This window comes from Elephantulus edwardii, unplaced genomic scaffold, assembly GCF_000299155.1.
Source record: "Elephantulus edwardii isolate Elephantulus edwardi_28Jun2011 unplaced genomic scaffold, EleEdw1.0 scaffold00536, whole genome shotgun sequence".
Taxonomy (NCBI): domain Eukaryota; kingdom Metazoa; phylum Chordata; class Mammalia; order Macroscelidea; family Macroscelididae; genus Elephantulus; species Elephantulus edwardii.
In genome coordinates this window covers 6,765-29,980 of record NW_006400286.1, presented here as the reverse complement: position 1 = coordinate 29,980, position 23,216 = coordinate 6,765, and the positions used below count along the sequence as shown (strand labels likewise).

Below are 23,216 nucleotides of genomic sequence, written 5' to 3'. Positions count from 1 at the left end.
ACACCTTTGAGCTGTGGTGCTGGAGAAGAGTACTGAATGTACCATGGACTGCCAAGAAAACAAACCGATTCACCCTAGAGAGGGTTAAAGCAGGCTACTCCTTGGAGGCAAGGATTCTGAGGCTTCGTCTGACATACTTTGGACATGTTGTAAGGAGAGACCGGTCTTTAGAGAGGGACATCATGCTGGGTAGAGTGGAGGGACAGCACAGGTGGGGAAGACTTCTATGAGGTGGACTGATTCAGTGACTGGGGTAATCGGGATGGGTGTGTCACAGGCCATGTGATTGGCATGGGATAGAGTAGGGTTTAGGACTGTTGTACATAGGGTCGCTATGAGTCGCAAACAACGCGATGGCACATAACAACAACAACAACAACAACAACAATATCCCGTTTGAATAATTTCTTAAGTCTATGCACAGGATCCCTATGATGACAAATACATGTTCCTGAATGCCTATTATTCTCAATGTAATCCTTAATTTATGATAATCCATACAGTCAAATAATGTTACATCATCCATAAAACACAAGCAAGCACCTTTCTGGTATTCTTTGCTTTACATCAAGATCCAGCCAACATTAGCTATGACATCCCTCATTTCAGGCTCTTCTAAATCCAGCTTCAATTTCTGCTAGTTCCCTTTGGCAGCTATTTTTAAAAAAATCTTCAGTAAGATTTTACTTTCATATGAAATGAATGATATTTAGTAATTTCTGCATTCTGTTGGATTATTTTTTTTCTGGACGAAATCAGGTATGCTCAGGGTGATATGGTTATAGATTAATCAGCATTTTGGGGGAATAGGAGCAAATATAGATCTCTTCCAGTCAGGAGGCCACATACCTTAGTTCTAAATTTCTTAGCATAAATGAACACATTCAAGGCTTGTTTGTTAGAATACCCCAATTGCTATTCTGCCCATTTCTGAAGCCTTACTTAACCAATGTCTTCAGTGCCGCCTAAACGCGACACTTTCTATATCATTCAATATTTTGGCAACTGACTCCTTCAGTGTTGCAACATGAAGTTTAAATTTTTCTTCAATTATTTCCACTTGAGAAGTTAGAAATATGAAAAAAACATTAGGGATAAGAAAAGATGGAATGAAATCTATTGTACCAATTATCAGTGGGGCTATCACCAGGAACTTAACACAATATGAAGAATATTATAATCACTCAATAATGTCACTCACTAGAATCTATTGTCTAGAAACTAGAATGCAAGCAGATTTTACTCCATACATTTGCACATAAAAGGAGCTCTTGGTGGCCTAGTGGGTATACAGTTGCACTACTCATCCAAAGGATGGCAGTTTGAATCCACTAGCTGCGCCAAGAGAGAAAAATGAGTGTCTTCTACTGTGTGCTTTACAGTATCGGCAAACCCAACAGAGATTCAGCTAGGAGTCAGTTTCAACTCAACAGTACATATATTACATAGCATTTGCACAAAAATCAAACTGAACAAAAGCAAAAAAAAAAAAATAACCCTCTACACATTAAAATTATATTCTATTTACATAAATATGAAAATAGAAACAAAATGGCAACTCTAAACAATATTTGTTTAGAGAAACAGACATAGAAGAGCAAAAGGAGATGAAGTTAGTTGGAAACAGGCCTCAAAGACTCTGATTAAAGGACACATTTTCAACAGGCAAGTCTAACTTCATAGGCTCTTAGAGCTTACTATTAGTCAAGAGCCCCTTTCAAGAAAGAGGCCAACCTACCAAGTAAAAGCCAATTCTTTCTGAGCACAATTATCCCTTAATTTAATATATACATGGACAGATATTTACTGCAGGGTAAAAAATGCTGTAAAAAAGAAATTCTCATAAAAATACAAGGCTAAGAAAACATAAGGATCAAGGTCACAGCTACTATCTGGGGGCCATAAAACCAACAGCATCAACACTGGTACTATATAGTCTGATGGTCATCCCACAGGACCAGTCAAGAACCCCTAAGGGGTAAGGGTAGGCAGGACGCTCTAAACTCTAGTGCTACTTACTTAGAGGAGCAGAAGGCATGTAGACCTTGAAGTCAAGTCAACATGGACTAGAATTCTAAATTTATCTTCTGATTATGTGATTCTGAACAAGTTATCCTGTGCTATTCATTTGTAAAGTCCAGTACAGGTAACCAATATGATTTTGCAAGCGGCCCAACCCCCTTGTCTGATAGGAGGATTTCACCTTCTCCATTTTCCCAGACTCACCCTAAGTATCACCCGTGGAAGTATCCCCCCACCCTTCATTTAGGAGGGGCAGGTACCTCAGCACACTGGACCTTGGCAATATAGCCATTGTTCTGAAGCTCCATCCAGTTGGCTTCATAGAGTTTGGGTCCAATCAAAAAATTCAAGTCAACAATCTTGTCATCTTCCCGGACAAGAGTGGCCGTCAAGCCCAGTTTGCAGTGGGCCTGCACAATAGTCAGTACGCGCCGGAACATTCTGGCTGAGGGAGAAAGAAGTTACTTGTCACTTTTAAACATGCTCATGTACCACACAGAGTTTGTGACTTACACTGGCCATGGTACACCTTGGGTAACTCTGGGTTTCTGGGTCACAAGAATCTAGCTTTAGAAAGGAATGACCGGCATAAATACAGAACCATCACTTTCAATCACAACTAAAAAGACAAATGAATAAGGAGAACAAAAGGAAGAAACAGCTTTGTGAAAGCATGAGCTAAGTGTACTTCTATATATATAGTTCAGCAATCAAGATTTCTATCTCCAACACTTAATATGAAAGTTAGTTCTAAATGATGCAAAAAAGACTACTGGAATTCTAGGGCTTTGTTGTTGTTATGTACTGTAGTCAGAACCAAGCCTGAGCTGACCCTCCATCAGGTTTTCAGAGGCAGTGAGTCACACGCCTTCTTCCAATCTGTGGGGTTAAAGGAGTAAAATGAAGCTGGCACTGCTTAGTTTCTCACCAACTTTCCAGAAACAAGAGAGAAAGTAAGCCCAAGGAAAATAAAGCTCAGGCTTTATTCCAGGCACCTTGCCCTCATGAGGCACCAATTTTAAATTTAACCTGTGAAACAAAGTTGTCTTTTCTTTCTTTTGAATGTTGTAATTGTTTATGATTTATTAAATATACAAGTAGCTGAGTACAAGATAAAATAATTAAAAAAAAAAAAAAAGATGTTCCATGGGTGCACCTTTTGAAAGTTCTAATATAATCACCCCTCACTTAAGAAGATAGTGTTCAAAGACCAGGTGGTTGTGGGGAAAATCAGCATCACGTGGAAAATGGGGGATGAAGACATCACCTTACCCTCTTAGCTGGACTGCACCTCTGGAGCCCTGCGGGGGTCACCAGCCACTATTCTGCACCACTGCCCTCACAGGAGAACCACAGTTCTCTAGAGCCAAGGTGGCACAAGTGTTTTCTCTCTCCGACTGTATTTTCAGAATGGTAGGTTCTGGCACATGCCCAAAATGCCTTTGGTGACCTTTCCGAGGACAGCAAGGTCTTTGTCCATGGGAAGGAGGTTGTGGCTGTCATAGGAGGTGTATGCTGTCCTTGGGTTTCCATGCTGGTCCCTCATCAGCAAGACTCACTAGGTGGCTCTACTCTGCTCCTCCCTCAGGTCCCCACATGGTTGTTGCTCCCGTGTGCTGTCACATGAGAACTGAGTTATAGCTGATCCTCCAATGGGTTTTCAGAGGCAATAAATCACACAGGAGGAGACTCTTGCAGAGCAGCTGGTGGATTCGAAGCAAGTGCCTTTGGTATTGCAGTGCATCTTCTTACCACTAGGCCATCAGAGCTTCTGACAAATATTAATTAGGGGATTAAGTCTTTAAAGATCCCCTACTGAAAGGAAACTTCCTGTTACAGATTCAAAGAGACTGCTGAGTTAAGAGAAGTAGAGAAAAGAGTCATGCAGGTTAACTGGAAATAGCCACTTAAAAAGTCACTTCTGACTCAACAAGAGTGGAATCTCAGTAAGATTTCCAAGATGAAAATGTGCTAAAACTAGAGTTCTCTTTATGTCATCACCACTTGCTAATGTTTCCTGTGAGGGGGTGAGTTGTGGTTGACTGAAAAATGAAGAGGTGCACACATGGTGGTAAATTTAGCAAAACAAGTGAAAAAGGCTTATTAAGGTAAGGCAATGGAGGCAATGGTTGGTGAAAGATAGAGACAGACCATGTGAAGGAGTTAAAAAGGAAAGAAGGGACATCCCAGCAAAGTCAGGGGTGGACTCAAACAATCCTTAAGAACAGACAAATGGTAGCTTCCTCCAAGGCTGCAACGCAAGATAGCTGCCTCAGCCACTAACTCACTGATCCCATCTCTACCCAGGTAGCTTGTCCCATCTTTATCCATATTCACCCAGGAACAGGGTATGGAGGAAGCTGGAGGGCCTACGGAGGTGTTGGCCATTTATATATGATCTCACAGGCTGTGGGCATCTGGAATGCCCCATTTCAGGTCTTCTGATTTCTGGCTTATCTTCGTCACCCCTCAGGGCTGAGAACTAGGCCATCTGGTCCTACTACTTACTCACCCCCTTTCAGTCTACTACTTTCTAGTTATTGCTGTTGCTGCTGCCCTGACCTGAGCTCATGTGGGCACCCAGCACAAACTCCAGTTCCTTCACTGTTCCCTTCCCCTGACATCCTAGAAGCTTAAGGAGACTACAATCCCTCCCTCTCCCAGGCAGGAAAACCCTATGCAATATGACCATCCCTTCTTTGTGCATGTAGTCAGGGGAGGCCACCAGGGACCCCAGCATTCATTACCAGAACAGTACACAGAGGGAAACTACCAGAAATGCAAGCTGGATTTAGAAGAGGACATAGAATGAATGATGTCACTAATGTCAGTTCCTGGCTTGAAGCAAAGAATGCCAAAAAGCTGTTTACCTATCTTTTATTGGCTATGTAAAGGCTTTTGGTAATGTAGTACATAGCAAATTACGGGTAACACTGTGAAGAATGGGAATTCCATAATACCTAACTGTGGCTATGAGGAAACTGTACATAAACTAAGAAGCAGTTGTTCAAACAACAGGATACTGCATGGATTACGTCCAGGGGATGGTGTGCCAGGGCAGTATTCGTTCACTGTACCTAGTCAATCTGACTGCTGACCAAACAATCTGAGAAGCCAAACCATATGAAGAACATAACATCAAGGTGGAAGGAAGACTTAAAACAAGTTGTGATAAAAATAATGAAATTTAAAAAAATTTTTAAGTAATACCTTTCTCCAGCAGTGTCACTGGATGATTTGAATCATATACCTTTGGGATGGCCATACAGCTCATTATCATTTGGCCAATGTTTAAACTGGGAAAATAAGTATTATAAATACTCCTTCAAGCTCTGGTAGCTCATTGGTAAAGAGCTGCCAACTCAAAGGTACTCAGTTCAAATCTACCAGCTGCTCTGCAAGAGATGGATGGGCAATCTCAAGTGAAAACTGTCTGAAAATCTGCTACAGGGTGAACTAGTCGGTTCCGACTTGATGGTACACAAGTCCATGGATCTTTCCTCTAAAGGGCTAATTATATCAGTAACGATGTTGTTGTTATGTGCCTCTAAGTTGCCTGGGACTCATAGTGACTCTAAGTACAACAGTTCTGAAGCCAGCCCTGTCCTGAGCCAGTTTCATTGACTTCGACACAACTACCCCCATTGCCCCGGTTACTGTATAAATCCAGCTCATCTGGACTCTTGCTTTCCTGTGCTGTCCCTTCACTCTTCTGAGCATGACGTCCTTCTCCAAGGACTGGTCCCTCCTGGCCAAGTGCCCAAAGTATGTGAGACGGAGCTTCGAAATCCTAGGCTCCAAGGAGAAACTTGATTTCATACTTGTTTTCCTGGCAGTCCATAGTATGTTCAAGACTTTTCTCCAGCACCACAACTCAAAGGCATCAATTCTTCTGTCACCCTTACTCACTGTCCAGCTCTCTGACGCATAGCACGTAACTGAGAAGACCATGGCCTGGATCAGGTGCACCTAAGTCTCTAAACTGACATCACTGCTTCTCAGTAGTACTCTGGAGAGTTCCCTGATAGCAGATTTTCCCAGTGCAATTTGTCTTTTGACTACTGGTGCCAATTAGTGCTGCTTGTGGAGCTCAGCAAGCTGACATTCTTAACAATCTCAATTCAATCTCTTCTCCATCTATCATGGAGCTGCCAATTGGCCCAGTAGTGAGAAATCATTCCTTCTTGATGTTGAGCTTTAATTCATATTGAAGACTACAGTCCTTGACCTTCTGCAGCAAGCACTTCATGTCCTCCTCAGTTTCAGCAAGCAAGGCTGTGTTATCTGCATAGCACAGGTTGCTGGTAAGACTTCCTCCAATCCTGAAGCAATATTCCTCTTCATAAAACCCAGCTTCCTGAATGATCTGTTCTGTATATAGATTGAAGAGGTATGACAGGACACATCCCTGATGTACTCCTTTCCTGATTTTCAACCATGCAGTGATGCAGTGTTTCTAAAACAAAGGCCTGAGTAGGCACCTCCAAAATCAAGGTGCCTGTCACAAGGAGAGGTTAGATGTAGTTTGGACTCTTCTGTTGTTTACTGCTCATTATGAGCTGACTCTCAAAAGTCACCAAGGGTACCTGTAGCTCAGGTTGCCTTTGCCCATCACCTCTCTCACAAAGTACTCACAGGAAGAACTCTTACTCAGGCTGGGCCCAGTATTCCAATATGCATTCACTCTCATTGCCAGAGAGATGGAACCAATTCTAGCTGATCCTCTAACTGGGGTTTTAAGGCTGTGAAGTGAACAGAAGGAGCTTAGCTGTCTTTCTCCCATAGAGCTGCAGGTGGATATGAACCATGAGATTGCACTATGAGTTAACTCCCTATGGAGCAGGCCAAAAGAGCTACCTAACATATTCATTGATTAACAAGACGTTAATTGATTCAAACTTCTGATTAATAGAACAATGCATAAAATGTCTTACAACCCCTTTTTTTTTGTTTTGGATCATTCATACACATTTTATAACATTAATGAGCAATGATTAACGTAACTGATTAATTACAATGTCTCATCAGCAGAGGGCACTGTACTGTCTTAGTGGTATGGAGTTGTGCTGTTAACCAGGCACTAGGTTATAATGAATGCACTAGGTTAGAATTCACCAGCTGCTCTGCATGAAAAATCTTCTCTGTGACATACTGCCTGTGAAAATTCACTGGAGGGGCAGCTACGAGCTGGTTCTGACTCAATGGCACACAACAACACTTAACTGCTTATTTTTTATATTGCATTGCTCTTCCCTTCATCCAAATTATCTATAAAATTTTTTATTTGCTTGGTTTAACTATCATTTTATTGTTAAGGTATGATTTTGTAAATAGCAACCAATTAATATTTTTCCTTCAAAGTTCTTGAATGTTCTGTACTTAAACTCTGAAAACAAACAAACAAACAAACAAAAATACCCTTCCTCTTCTCAGAATATTCTGGTTAATCTTCTGTAGATGTCGCCTAATTCAGATTCCTTCATTTAAAAATAAACCACCCAAAACTGTGATATGCAGGTAGTACAATTTTGTTTACTGAAATGAACAAATACCTGAAGTACTCACTGATGAAGATCAAAACTTAGAGCCTTGAATATGGACTGCACAGCAACATAAAGAAAGCAAAAACCTTCACAACCGGATAAACAATAAACACCAAGATAAAAAGTTTTCAAGTCATTCAACACACAGGGAAACATCAGTTAAGATATGAAGCAATATATTGCAAAGGGTCTCTTAAAAGTGCTGCTCACAATATGGTTTCAAAATCAAGCATTTAATAGCACATGACAGTTTGTTGGGAAAACACTTTTTTTTTTCATTTTGGTTATTTATTATTATTGTTTTTCAGGAATTGCTCTGGGGGTATTTTTTGGTTTTGTTTTTTCTTGCTCCATTTTGGTTATAATTTTATTAGGAGTATTAATTCTATGCCTGTCTCTCCGTTTGTTCATGGGGAACAACAGGTGATTTATAATGCCAAACATCTTGCAAAGAGAATTTGATATGGAAAAGATGATCACAAAATTAGTGCCCAATGTTTTGTTGATTCCTTCCCATCTTTTCCCTCATTATGCTGAAAATCGAATAGTATATGATCTATATAATTTTTTTACTATTACTGTCAAATGTTAAATACTTTGAATAAGAAGACCTTGATCAAAATTTAAGAGGAAAGCCATACAGATATTTTATATATTGGTTTTGCGGTTTGTTTGTTTGTTTTTACGGTGACAGTGGAAAGGAATGGGGGAGAAGAGAAAGAACAAGAGTAATTGAAAGCCTTGAATCATTTTTTCTGACTCTAGCTGCCAAATGGCCATCATATGCTTTTATCTTTGTTTCTGTTGTCTGTCAGGGTTGAATTAAGAAGCTACTGGTTTATTCCCACTGTTGATGCTGTAGCTATATTGAATTCCCCCCCCCCCAAGGGGCCATCTGAAAATCTGTGACTTCAAGAGGAAGTGAATGCAATATTGTTTCTGGGGGGAAAATTGCGTTGGCTGCTTGATGTTAGTTATGGCACAGTAACAGGAAAAGGTCGTGTCTGTGTTTTTAAGTTTTTCTTTATTCTGCTTTTTTGCTGCTAGAAGAGTTTTCTGAAATTTATATTTTAAAATTTTCATGCACTTTACTGTTTCTAGTCTCAAAATGTGATATGTTTAATAAACAAGTTTTTATGTGAATGAAATTTTAAAAGAAAAAAAAAAGTGCTGCTAATGAGTAAGGACTAAAGGTGCCATCAGGTGAAACACTCTTCACCAAAGCCGACACTTTTAGGTTCGTGCATGGACAGAAGGGACTGAAACTCCCCTGGGAAAGGTTCCCACATTGCAGATCCTTCCCTCCATTGCTGCAGGGCATCGTAGGTGCCAAACAGAACAAGAGAGTTTAGCACACAGAACTACAAGCCAGGAAAAGACTTTCTCAACTGGCATTCTGAGCTGCAGAAAAGAGAGCTGACTCAGCCCTTCCACAGATAAAGGATGACAACAGAGTTTGGGAGAAGAAACTACATTAAGGTAAGATTCCTGTAGGACTGCAATATAGACAAGAGAACCTGAAGGACTTTAGGAACAGCAAATTTTCCCAGTACACACTTTCAGTAGTGAGTGACTCACCCATAGACTGGACATTTTAACCTGCAATTAATCAATACAATCATAAAGATAACACCTTACACAGACTTAATAGAAATGGCCTAACATTTTTCAAGAAAAATTTCACATAACATCAAGAAAGCACCAGGAAGCTTCAAACACAGAAAAACAAATTGAGGCTTCTCTAGAAACACTGGAAGCCACAAATAAAAGGAATACCATTGAGGTAGAAAACCAGAAGAAATATACTGAAGTGAATTATTTTAATAGCTATGGAAGAAGGTGAAAATGGTGGAAGAAACAATGTAACTCAGTAAGAGGGCAAATACCCCAGAGATAGGAGCCAGAAGAAATCAATGAGGAAGAACTTGCACAATTATGGAAGAAAATACAAAAGATGAAAGAGAGAATAAAAACGATAAATAAAAAGATACAAGAACTTAAGTCATCATAAGAGAGGGTACAGTACTAAAAATAACAGAAATGCATGAAAATGCAATCTAGAATATTAAGACCAAAATGGCAGAAGTGTCCAACACATGTGGAGTGACAAAAAAGTACAAAAGCGATGGAGCAGAGAGTGAGCTAGAAGACAAGACCTCAATGGAAACTTATTAGAAGAAAAATCAAAGATAAGAAATAAAGAAAATTAAGACAACATTAGAAACATGTGGGATGATATCAAAAGGAACAACATATGTATGACTAGAATTCCAGAATAAGAGAAGAACAGGAAAATCACTGAGAAAATTGTGGAAGAGGTACTAGAAGAAAACTTCCCAGATATTATGAAGAATGAGGAAATCCCCATTTAAGAAGTTCAGCAAACACCACATAAGACTAAACCCAAAAAGAAAATCAAGACGCATCAGTCAAATACTCCAAAATAAAAGATAAGACTAGAATACTAAAAGCACCTGCTATTTTGCTTTTGTCACCCCTTCTATTTTTGCCTTTTTATTTTGGTATTTTTTTCCTTTTCCATTCCTCTCAGTTCGGGGTCTTCTTTTTTTATTTTATTGATCATATCATCTGTGTTTTGGGTGTGGGGGTTATTATTATTAATCTTCTCTTATCTCTTTTCTCCAGTAGTAAACAGAAAAGAGTAGTTACACAGCAAGCTGTACACACACCTCTTACAGCTCTATCCACTGTACAAGAGTAAAGACCAACTCCTACTCCATATGACTGAAGTTAGAAAGCAACTATCAACAACTCAGTCTAGATCTTACACTTATCTATCATAGTCACAAAAAAAAATGGGAAAGACTATGAACAAAAAACTACCAAGGTCCTGGAGGCAACAGACAAGTTCAAATTCTTTAAAAAAAGAACAGGATGTCACCAATTTCTTTTAGAGGAAGAAATGCTCCAAGAACTTCCTAATAAGGAATTCAGTGCAATGATAATCAAGTACCTTCACAGGATTGATAGGAAGAATGAAAGAAACTTAGAGGAAACCAGACAAAATCAAGGCAAACACAGACAAAACTCTTGAAGAATTAAACAAATCTGCACAGGATCCAACAGATTAAATCAATGTACAACTGAAGCCAGAGAAACAGGAAACTGAAATTAGAATATTAAAATTTGGGAAAGTGATTAAGACTTTGGAAGTTTAAATGAGCTAAAGGAATGGAACATAGAATCAGTGAGATAGAAGGTAAAGCTCTCAATACTAACTGCTGTTGTCATTAGATGACACTGAGTCGACTTGTTGTTGTTATGTGCCGTCGAGTCGTTTGCGACTCATAGTGACCCTATGTACAACAGCCCTAAACCCTGCTCTATCCTATGCCCATCTCATTGCCCCTGACACACCCATCCCGATTACCCCAGTCACTGAATCAATCCACCTCATAGAGGGTCTTCCCCTCCTGCGCTGTCCCTCTACTCTACCCAGCTTGATGTCCCTCTCTAAAGACCTGTCTCTCCTTACAACATGTCCAAAGTATGTCAGACGAAGCCCCAGAATCCTGAGTCGACTACAAATCATACAAGTCCTATAAACAACAGATATGACCCTTGCTTGGTCCATCATCACCATCTCTGATATGCATGAATCATTGTTATAGTCATTGCATCAATCCATCTTGTTGGCTCATGCTTTTTCTGCCCCTCCACCTCTCCTAGCATGATGTCCTTTTCCAAGAATGGGTCTCTCCTGACAATGTGCCAGAAGTATGTGAGATGAAGTTTCACCATCTTTAAGGAACACCCTGGTTTTACTTCCTCCAAGGCATTTTTGTTATTTTGGCAGTCCATGGAATATTCAATACTCTTCTCCAAGACCACAACTCAAAAGACATTGTATTCTTCTGTCATCCTTTGTCATGGTCCAACTTTTGGATGCACAGGAAGTAACTAAAACTATATGGCTTGGATTAGGCATACTTTAGTCTTTAACTGACGCTCTTCACCACTCGGGAGGTCTTTGACAGCAGACGCAGCACATCTTCTAATTTTCTAACTGCTGTTACATACAATGGGTTTTGATTCTGGATCCAAGTAAATTGTTGACAACTTCAATCTTTTCTCCTTTATGAGATTTTCCTATAGGTCTAGTGATGAGGAATTTTGTGTTCTTCTTGAGATGTAGTCATACTGAAGTCCTTCCTTCAATGTAGTCCATATTGTAGTCTTTGATTTTCTCCAAGTGTTTCAAATCCTCTTCATTTACTGCAAAGAAAGTTGCGTCTTCCAAACAAGGCAGGTTGTTGATAATTCTTCCTCCAATCCTGACACCATATCGTTCTTCATATAGTTCTTCTTGAGTGACTTGGTCAGCATAGAGATTGAGTAGATATGAAGAAAAGATACAGCCCTGACACACACCTTCCTGATTTTAAACCATGCAGGGCTTCTCAGTCTAGACTGGTTTTACATGAGCATGATAAAGTGTTCTAGGATTCTCATTCTTCTCAGTGTTATCCTTAATATGTTACAATCCACACAGTAAAATGCCATTTGCATAGTCAATAAAATACAAGTAAACACCATTCAGATATTCTCTGCTTTCCACCTAAAATCTACCAGACATCAGCAATGACATCTCTTTCACCACAATTTCTTCTGAATCCAGCTTGAATTTCTGGTAGTTTCCTGCCAATGTACTGTTGAAGTTGTTTTTAATAATCTTCAGCAAGATTTTAGTTGCATGTGATACTAATGATAATATTCTCCAATTTCCACATGTTGTTGGATAACCATTTTTGGGAATGGTGACAAACATGGACCTCTTCAAGGCAGCTGGCCAGAAAGCTGTTTTCCATTTTTTTGGCATAGATTAGTGAGCATGTCCAAGGATGCATCTGTTTTCTGTAACATGTCAACTGGTCTTACATCAATTGCTGGGGCCTTTCCCCCCCAATGCCTTCAGTGCAGCTTTAACTTCTTCCTTCATTACCATTGGCGCTTGATCATATGCTGCTATCTGAAATGGTTCAGTGATGCTTTTTGAATCATTCCTGATTTTACCAAGATAATCTTTATGCATTGCAACTCAAGGCTTGAATTTGTTTCAACTTGAAAAAGGTTTAGCGAGTTTTCCCAAATCACATTCTGTTACATATTTTGCTTTGTTTTCTCAAGTTGCCCTCTGAAATCTTCTGCTCATTTTTCTCTTCAGCATTTTCCCACTTTACTTTGGTCTCTTCTGACAGTCACTGCTCCTTGGAGGCAAGGATTCTGAAGCTTCGTCTGACATACTTTGGACGGGACTGGTCCTTGGAAAGGGACATCATGCTTGGGAGGGTGGAAGGACAGTGCAGGAGGGGAAGACCCTCTATGAGGTGGATTGACTCAGTGTCTAGGGTAATCGGGATGGGTGTGTCGGAGGCAGTGCGAATGGCACAAGATAGAGCAGGGTTTAGGTCTGTTGTACATAGGGTTGCCATGAGTTACAAGCGACTCAACCGCACATAACAACAACAATCAAAGAAATCATCAACAAAAGAGGAGAAAAAAAAATAAGAGCAGCAAAATCATGCCTATTTAAACCTACACTTAATGTGAATTAAATAAAGGCACCAATCAAGAGAAAAAGATTGGTAGAATGGGTAAGAAAATATGACTGTAGGGTCATGTGGTGCTTTCTTAGCCAATGACTTTAACTTCTGCCATATGGTTATTGTTGCTGTGTACCATCTAGTCGGAACCGACCCACAGCTGACACTCCAGTGGGTTTTCTGAGGCAGTTATTCACACAGGAGGTGACTGCCCATCCTTCTCCCACAGAGCAGCTGGTAGATTTGAACCGTGTGCCTTTGGGATTGCAGCACAACTTCTTGCCATTAGGCCACCAGTGCTCCTATGGTTGTATAGGCATAAAAGTAAGTATAAAAAAACCTGTGATGGGATTTGACCAGTTTTCCCATCCTGTTAGATTTAACAAGCTGAGGAGCAGAAGACTGGCAATCTCATTACTACCAAGGAAGAAGCAGCAGAAAATGTAGTGAACATCCTTCAAAGATTACTGCCAGTCAGGGCAGGACCTACACAATAGTAGTAGCCTCAGCAGAGAAAAAACAACGGAAATGAGACAGAGCTGACTTGGGACTGCCAGAGCAAGGGGCCTTTCTACAAACCTGCTGGAAGACTGAGGAAAGATTTTCAGGATTATATGAGAGCTTTGCAAAACCGACCTAACCCACAAGACTGAAGATCAAATGGCCTGTACGCATGTCCTCATTGACAAAACTGTACTCTGTTGTCAATCTGAATAGTAATCTGTTAACTTTCCTAGTAAAGCCCCTAACTGTGAATATGATTCTATGTGGCCTTAAAACAAATTTTGGACCCAGTAGCAGAGCAGTATGACTGATGTTGTAATTAGCAGAAGTAGATGTGGGAGCATGGGGATCATGTTTGACCTTAGGGGAATTGGCTATGTATTGTGGATGTTGCTGATGGAGACTGGAACTCTTGGTGTAGCTAGGAGGTGAGACTTAGTCATCTCCATGCCATCCTACTCTTTTTTAAATAATCCATCAATATTCAGTTTACAGGAGAGAAACCTTAAGATAGACAAAGACTGACTAAAAATCAAAAGATGGAGAGGAAATATCAAGCAAATGACAATAAAAAAAGAACAGAAGCGTAAATAATGATCCTTGGTAAAAGAGACTTCAAGGTAAAAACTAGCATAAGAGACAAGGAAGGACATTATAAAAGATTAAAAAGTCAACTTACCAAAAGGACACAACTCTAGTTAATAGATACAATATAAAGAATAGAGCCACAAAATATAGTAATGAAACTTTACTGCCCACATCAATTAAGACATGGCAGTAAAAGATCTGAGCAGACCTTTCAGCAAACAAGAAATTGAGTAAGTCATGAAAAAAATTCCCAACCAAAAAAAGCCTTGGCCCAGACAGCTTCACCAGCAAATGCTATAAATATTCAGAAGAGCTGACACCAATCCTACTCAAACTATTTCAGAAAAAAGAAACTGATGAAATACTTTCAAATTCATTTTATGAAGCAAGCATAATCCTGATACTAAAGCCAAGTAAAGACAGCACTCCAAAGAAAATAATAGGCCAATAATTCTCATGAACAGAAATGCAAAAGCCCTCAACAAAATCCTAGCCAGTAGAATCTAAAATTGCCATTACTGTTGAGTCTCAAATGACTCACAGCTGACCCTCCAGTGAGTTTGCAGAGGCTGCAAATCACACAAGAGGAGATTATCCATCTTTCTTTGGTGGTGTGGCTGCTGGATTTGAACTGCCAGAAAAGTTGGCAGTGCAACTCTCTATGGGTGTGTACACATACAGCACCCCCAACATGATCAAGTGGGACTCATATTATTAGGTATGCAAGGATGGTTTAAAATGAGAAAAACAATGAGAATAATCCATCATATCAATAAAACAAAGGAAAAGAATCACATGATCTTATCAATTGATTCAGAAAAGTCATTTGACAAATGCTCAGCAAAAGAATAGAGGAAATACTTCAGGATTATTAAAAAACATACGTACAGGTGGGGGAGAGCAGGAAATGAAGGCACAGATAGATAATGATCATTGCAATAGAAGAGGTGAAGGGAAGGACAATCTAAAAGGAATAGATGATCTGACATTTATTTATGACAATGAACAATCTAGAACTTGAAAAGTATTACAAAGTAAGGGAAGCAGAGGGGGAAAATATGTTTATGAATGAATGAATGAATGAAAAACCAATCTCTTTGTAAACATTCACTAAAATTACAATTTTTTTTTAAAAGAGTGTATGTCACAAAACTATCAGCCAACATTACTGTCTTCAGTAGAGAGGTTCAAGGCATTCATTTTGTGAACAAGAAACCTTTCATTTTTATTCAATAGGTATTGGAAGACCTCACTCACTCACTGCCATTGAGTTGCAATCACTCATAGTTGACTCTCTAGCAGATTTCTAAACCTGTAAATCACACCCTCCTTCTACATACACTTAAGCACTACTTAGTTACCAAATCTTTCTATCAAGGAGGAAGTGGTCCATACAGCAGTCCATCTCCAAGTCAAGAATCAGAACTTAATTCCTGTCATCCAGTGGGTGGCTCAGTACCTAATGTACTTACCTGGTATAGTGTGTACTTCATCAAGGATCATGAGGCCCCACTCCTGAGTTTTGAGCCACTCCATGACACGCTCAGCCTCCCAGGACCTTTTGGTGGTATGGCCCAACATGGAGTAAGTGCTGATGGCAATAGAGCAGCCTATGGGTTTGTCCTTGGCATCTGAGGTGAAGCGACATATCTGGCTGTCATCGATGGTGGACCACATCTTGAACTGGGCTTTCCACTGTTCCACGGATACAGCTGAGTTGCCCAGCACCAGACAACGTTTTCGAACAGTGCATGCAGCTGTCACTCCAACAAGAGACTTCCCAGCACCTACAAGAAACCAATAGTGGTCTTACCTAAAGCCACAGACAGATGGAGGGACTCAGCAGCAGATAAATTTAGGCAGATTACTTGCAACAATCATCAGAGTGAATTGTGAGATATATACTGCTCTAAGCTTGTTTCCTTCCTTATAAAAAGGGGACATGCCCATTTCACAGACATTATATGAGAAAGCTAAGCAACTTTTCAGGACTTTTCTGTGCTTTTGACATGCTTTAAATATCGAAAACTCAAAAGAAAAATCTATGATTTTTAGGGATACTATTACCATCATTCAAAAGACTGAAGACAAGTCAGACCTTGTCTAAGGTCATAGCAAAGAAATGTTGCTAGGGTACAGTCTCTGGCACGATGAAAACTTTAAGTGTCCAACAAAAACAGTTGTTATCACTACCCAGAAAATCAGGCTGAGAACAAAGGAGTGCAGCAAGGATGACTACGACATTCCTGGAGCTTCACACTTCAGTTTGAATTTTCTAGCCATCTGAAAGGAAAGGGAAAAACTAAACTATTCCTTTGCAACAATGGTTATTCTGTTACCAAAATAACTGATGGAGAATCAAAATAGAAAAACAACTTGCAGCCTCAAATTCTTCCCCTGGAAACCCTGCCCCCTTTCCTCTTTCTACAATGGCAACACAAGTCTCCAGCAGTTTGAAATCATCAGCAGCACCATAGGAGAAAGCTGAGCAGTTGATTCCTGTGTAGATTGACAGCCTCAAAAACCCAATGGAGAGGCCCTATGTTTAGGAACCAACTCAAAAGCACTGAGTTTAAATTTACTCTGAGACACTTACCAGGTAGGACTACTGTGAACTCTGACCAAAGCCCTAACATTAAACAAAAAGTGTAAGATCTCAGATTTGCCCTTTCTTTTTTTTTTATTATTATTAAATTTTATTAGTTTCAATGAACATTCACAGGGATTCTGGGCTTTCACTCCTTCATTGCTGCAAACCCTTTCTCCAACTCATCCAATGTAATAAATCACCAAGAATAAGTGGTTTGGAGCCTAAACAGATCATGTAAAATAATCTCTCCCTGCCATCACAGCACGGATTTTTTCACTATTACCACCCAAGATACTGTGCACAGCTGAGCTGGTTTACCATTTGTCTCCCATACCAGAACAAGTTTCCTTGAAGCCAGAAGTTTTGTTCCAACCACCAGTATATCCTCCCTAGTATCTTGACCAGAGCCCTACACATAGCAATACTCAATGCAGATATGTCAATCTGTCATTTCTTTGACAAATAACCTGTCAAAGGAATGGGCCAGAATCAATGGGCTTGGCTGTCCACTGGTAAAGTGACTTAGGGACAAGTGGAGACCATGTGTCCTTAGGGAGCACTCACCACAAGGAAGGACGATGACTCCAGAGCGTGCACGCCCATTTCCGAACATCTTCCTCAAGCTCTTCTCTTGGTAGGGCCTGAGAACAGCTGTGGGCTTCAGGTCAATGTTGATGTCAGGGTTAACAGAATCATTCCGGAAGTCATATTCTGCCAGGAGAGGGTACTCTAGGTGGATACAACGCTTCTGGAGTTCTTCAATCATCTCCTGAGGAGTAAGGATGACATTATACAACTCTGCTAAAATCTAAGTCCCTTAAAAAATGGCAATGTTCTAGAAGGTCAAATAACCAAAACAAAGAATTGTCTCCAGATTTGTACAGTTTCAGACCTTACTTGATAACAATGACACTGTTTTTCCTGTTCTCTCCAGCAACTTGTAAAGACTGGCCTAACCCGCCTAAGGAATGAAGTACCTACACCTTAACTCATTAGAAGGGATGATGCCAGGTACCAATAAAGGAGAGGCAACTCAACTCCTCAAGCCAGAAGGACATAGTTACTAACCTGCTTAACTTCAAAAGATACTGTCTGTGTCTCCTCTTCATCTTCTTCATCTTTATCCATTTGATCATAAAAGTCAAAGAGGTCAGCAGGAATGTCAGATTTATTCTGCAGATCTGTCACTCGGGATGTAGACGGCCCACCACTCACTTCAGAAGTTTTAGATATCTGTAAGACAGCAGTGTTCGAATTTTAATGCAACCTTAGAAAGCCACTAGATGGTAAATGCAGGACTATACACACTTAAGAGGAATGAAATGTCTAAAGAGACACTTCCCAGGGTTATCTGAGTTTACATACAGCAGATTTGCTCATAAATGTCTCTGTGATGAGCTCAGTAGCCTCCCCCTCAGAGTTCCTCAAGCGGCATTCTCGGATTACTGGATCCTGGAGAAGATGCTGGATGACATCAGGGTGTGAGCTTTCAACGAAGTACCTACAAACAGTGGAAGAGAAGATACCTACTATCTAGTACATCATTTCTAGAAGGTTCCACTGCATATACAGTTAGTCTGAAAATAGTGGCTCTCTGTAGCATCCTGATGGTCCACAACCCTTTGTCAATCTAAGATATGTGCTATTGCACCTTAACAGATGAGTGTTGTATGGGAACCTCAACTTCGAAGCCAAGTAAGTGGGAGTCTAGGTCACAGGGTTACCAAGCAGAACTGGGCCCAACAGCTAATTCCAGCTTGGGTTGCCTCAATTTTCTTGCTTCTCTGAGCTAAGCTTCAAGACAATACATGTGCAGGTAAAGAGTAGACAGTCCTACAGGTTATCGGAGCCTTCAATCTTACTTCATGTGCATAAACAACAAGTATACTAGAATGGACTTAGCAAGGAACTTCTTACCTGTTGTGTTTCAGGACTAGCTTGACTTTTCCATAGCTGACAGTACACAACTATAAAAAAAGTGACAACAGCAAACATGCGAAATTAGCCAAAAACATCTCAGATTTCAGGAAGCTTCAGAACATACTCTTTACTAGTCATGTTTTAATACCAAGTGAAAAGTGCTTTTGATCTCTGAAGACACAGTGTGAATCCTAAAAAAGTGAAATCTATGTAAAAAGAAATTCCGATTAGACTCTAGGGTGTGAGAACAAACCTTCCTTTTGTGTCACTATCTAATATACACCACTTGATTGATTGATTGTAAAACACTAGATAAAAATTACTCTTTCCCACAGCCCTACTCTAATCTAGAGTTCCAACCCACCTGAGTATTACTATAGCCCCCAGCACAGGGCAGACACAGTAAATGCTGCATAAATAAAATGCAGGAGGCTCCTGGTCTCCTCATCAATGTTGTTATTTTCCCAGCTAGAATACCTAACTCTTAATGGAGCCTCAAGGTTCCCAAGTATTTTCAGTTTGGAATGAAGTAAAAATAATGTAGTGACCATGAAAATATGCTACATATCTTGCCTACTGCTGCCTTTCTGGATCAATCCCTGCATTGAGCCAACACTTTCGATTTGCACAAGGGGATACTGCCAAAGCTGAGCACAGCCTTAAACCAGCCAGGTACAGACTCCTCTAAGTGAATCTACTCTAGGGCATCGTGAACATCATAGGAGAACTCCCTCCAGGGTCCCATCAGCTTCTTCAAGACTGGAAGCATCATGGTACTTATGGAACCCGTGTTCTAACACTCCAGAGCTGGATATCTGAACCTAACTTCTTTTAGATCAGCTAAGGACAATGAAAGGAAGCTCTGGTGGCCTAGTGTTAAAAAGCTGTGCTGCAATCCTCAAGGCATGTGTTTCGAATACACTGGCTACTCCACAGATAAAGGATGGTCAGTCTCTTTTTGTGTGATTAACTGCCTCTGAAAACCCACTGCAGAGTCAGCCATGGGTTGGTTCCCTGTAACACAAAAACAAGGACAATGAAAGCCATCCACCTGCTCTTCTGAATGCGAATCATCCTTTTCTCAGAACTAACCACATCACAGTAAACTGCTGCTCACATGGAACCTTCTCCACTTCTATCCTTAACATTTTACTTTGACCTAATGGATAATGTTGATGATTAGCTTCATGCACAGATTTAGCCTTCAATAAAATGTACCACCCACATCAGTCTGCATAGTCAAGCAAATCTATTCGAATGAGTAGTTCTGTACTAGTACCTGTAGCTCTGCTAACAGTAGTTCTGAATTCTGTCACTGGCTTTGAGTGGCTTCCAGGAAATGTGGCTTTAGCAAGGTGGACCCAGAGCGGCAGCCACTAATCTGGTTGGTCATTCTCCACAAAGTGGGATGAGAGTAACTTATTTTCATGGCAATCACAGCTAACAACATGTCCACTCTGAGGAAGGGTAAAAACACTGCTTTCAGCTCCCACTCACCTTAATAAACTGAATGATTCCATCAGGCACACCGGTCTTGCTAAGCTTCCTGAGGTACTCAGTAATGTCACTGGTTTGCAGCCCAACACTGACAGCTGCATACAGGGAGTAGGCAGTTAGCTTGTACTCATGCACATGGGTTGGCCGGCACACTGGCTCTGCAATAGCCACCAGGAAGTCTTGAGCATATTTGTAAACAGGAGAAAAGGCTTCTAAAAAAATGTGACCATCAGGAGCCTAAGAAACATGAAGCAGTAATAATAAAGTTGCAGAAACCATTTGTCTCATATCATTAAGAAAAGATAAACTCTCATTACCAAGAGAATAATGGGTAACACCATGAGCACGTTATAAGCACTCCTTCAGCCCACTGCTAACCGCAGCCGGATTCAGGAGTACAGGAGCTAACTATATGCCACTATTCTTCACAGGGAAAGCCCAACACGACATTCTGGATAGATTTCAATTAAATGTAGAACTTTCCAAATTGCACAATTCTACCTGGCAAATATCGTTTGCATTAATATTTAAAAATAGGTAAATAAACTATTCTAACTTTAGTTGGGGGGTGGGGGGAATCTCTCCTGCCAAGCCTGAGAAAAGTCGTGAAGGGAGGTCCAAGGAGGGGGTGGAGGAGGCTCAGGTCTGGCCGGCGTGCCAGCTCACTGGACTGCTGAGCTGGGAATGATCGCGGTCCCTCCCGCCGACACGCACTTCTCCCTGGCGCTGGGAGGTCTAGGTTCTAACCGCTTCCCGCTGCGGAGACCGCCCCAAGGCTGGCTCACCACCCAGAGAGGCCGAGACGCGTGGTCGCCCTTCAGCGGCATCTGAACCCGGTAGTCTTTGGCGCCGTATTCGTCCACTTTGGTGCCCGACTCATCCACCTGCTTCCCAGCCGCTGAAGGCACTGCCTCCTGAGCCTCGTTCCCAGGGGCTTCATCGTCCTCTGCGTCCTCCTCATCATAGTGCCGTTTCTTAGACTTTTTCTTATCTACAAAAAAATACCAACTCAGAGGTGGGCTCCCCAGAGTCTCGGCTGCCTTCATACGGCGGCAGCATTCCGAAGGAAGCTGCGCGAAGCCTTATCGCCCCCCCTCCGACCCTCCCCACCAAGTCCGGGACCCCTGCTGCCCCGATCCCTGACCTCCTCTTCCGCGGGGTGCAACCTGGAAACCAAGGTGTGAGAGGCCGCGGAAGCAAGACTGAGCCACGGCCAGACGCCGCAGCAGCTACAACACTGGGACGGACGCGCGGATGGTGACAGAGGAACCCAGAGCACTTGCCACGTCTTACCGCGATCCGCGCGGTCTCGCTTGCCCATGCCTAGCGAACCCACAACAACTGAAGCCTCGATCATACAGCGGTGATTCCTGCCCACACAGGCATATCCGGGCCACACCGGAAGCACTTCTGGCGCCCATACAGAAAGTCCCGCCCTCGACGCCAAGAGGGCGGGGCAGACGCAGCGATGAAACCGTGCGGCTCCAGTTCCTCTGCGGTTTTTTCTTCGTCTTCTTTCACTCCTCCATTTAACTCGGTTGTATCGCTCCTGTATTGTGGCCTGGATCCCAGATGACGTCCTGCGTTCTGTTACCCTGCAGACTGAATGATGAGCAGTTACCAATTGCTCTGCTGGAGGACTGTCTCCTCCTGTAAAGCTTGGGGACAGTAGAGGAGTTTAGTTCTGTTGTATACCCAAAGGGCAGTTCTCGTGCTCTAGTAGTATGAAACTGCGCTGCAACCCAAAGGCTTGTAGTTCGAATCCACCACCTGCTCCGTGGGAGAAGGATGGGCCGTCTCCTCCGGTGTGATGCGCTGCCCGCTGGAGGGTCTACTTAATGTTTGGCTTTCAGCGTGACAAGGACACAACACATCCAAAGGAGCTGTGGTGGTGTAGCGCATTAAGTGTTGCTACAAACCTAAAGATCAGCAGTTCTCTGGAATCCACCACTTATTTCGCGAGAGAAAGATGGACGACTTGTGTAAAGAATTACATTGAAGGGTCGTTAAAAATCGTGATGGACTCCACGGAGTTGGTTTTGGGATTATGTACTTAGGAGCTTTGGTCGCGTGGTCAGTTGGACTGCTGCTAACCAAAAAGGGTGCTGATACAAAGCTGCCATGCTGGTAACCGTGTAGGGAAATTTCCCCTTTCCTGTAGGGTCGTTTTGAGTTGGGGTATACTTTCTTGGCAGTGGGTTTTGTTTATATCTACCAGGCACTATTTGAGTCACTGGGGTTAAGACTGAACACATTACAAGCCTTGTCAGGGAAAGAATGTGAACAATAAATATTCTATTAAGTGCCGAAAGGGTAAATAAAACAGATCCTGAGTGACAGTACTATGTATCCAAAATAGTCATGTTATGTAAGTGAAAGAATAAGACATTTTATGTGAATAACAAAGCAAACCGGGTTTACAGAGGAACAAGAATCAACTTGAAGGAAACATGTGGCTGGCATTTAGGAAAAAGATGGGGAGAGGGAATAATACTCTGCATAGATTCTCAGCCAAGTAAGTTTTCTAATGAAGCAAAAGCAGTGAAGCTTATCTATGTGTATATATGAAGAGATTTACCTCAATTAAACGGCTCATGTTACTTTTGTTAGGTGCTATGATTTAGCCTTAGAAACTGATGGGAGGTCGCCAGGGAGCTGGTACTTACTCCCTGGAACTGTATGTACAACTGCTCTATGCAGCACTGTCCTCACATTACTTGAGAGAGCCCATGGCTGGAGCCACTGAGTCAGTCCATCTTGTTCAATGTCTCCCTCTTTTTCATTGAACCTGTTCTATGCCTAACATAATGCCCTCCAGATTTTGCTTCACTAGAAAGCATTTTCAGAGCTCTAGTGGCCTAGTGGCCAGAAGCTGTACTGCAATCCCAAAGGTATAGGGTTCGAATCCACCAGATGTTCTGCTGGAGAAGGAGGGACAATTTCCTCCTGTACCAATCAGATCTGATTTGATGGCACATGCACCAAAAA

General features: G+C 41.4%; 1 protein-coding gene across 1 annotated transcript in view; it reads right to left on the bottom strand.

Moving 5' to 3' along the window:
* Positions 1-21,549, bottom strand: part of LOC102852234 (TFIIH basal transcription factor complex helicase XPB subunit-like) — a 46,024-nt gene extending 24,475 nt beyond the window's left edge. The window contains exons 1-9 of the mRNA XM_006903206.1: positions 21,522-21,549; positions 21,014-21,219; positions 20,229-20,465; positions 18,729-18,778; positions 18,177-18,312; positions 17,880-18,044; positions 17,376-17,580; positions 15,694-16,008; positions 2,283-2,467 (exon numbers count right to left, since the gene is read on the bottom strand). Of these exons, the coding sequence (XP_006903268.1) occupies positions 2,283-2,467; positions 15,694-16,008; positions 17,376-17,580; positions 17,880-18,044; positions 18,177-18,312; positions 18,729-18,778; positions 20,229-20,465; positions 21,014-21,219; positions 21,522-21,549 (1,527 nt within the window). The remainder of the gene's footprint in view (positions 1-2,282; positions 2,468-15,693; positions 16,009-17,375; positions 17,581-17,879; positions 18,045-18,176; positions 18,313-18,728; positions 18,779-20,228; positions 20,466-21,013; positions 21,220-21,521) is intronic.
* Between the last annotated feature and the right edge of the window lie 1,667 nt (positions 21,550-23,216).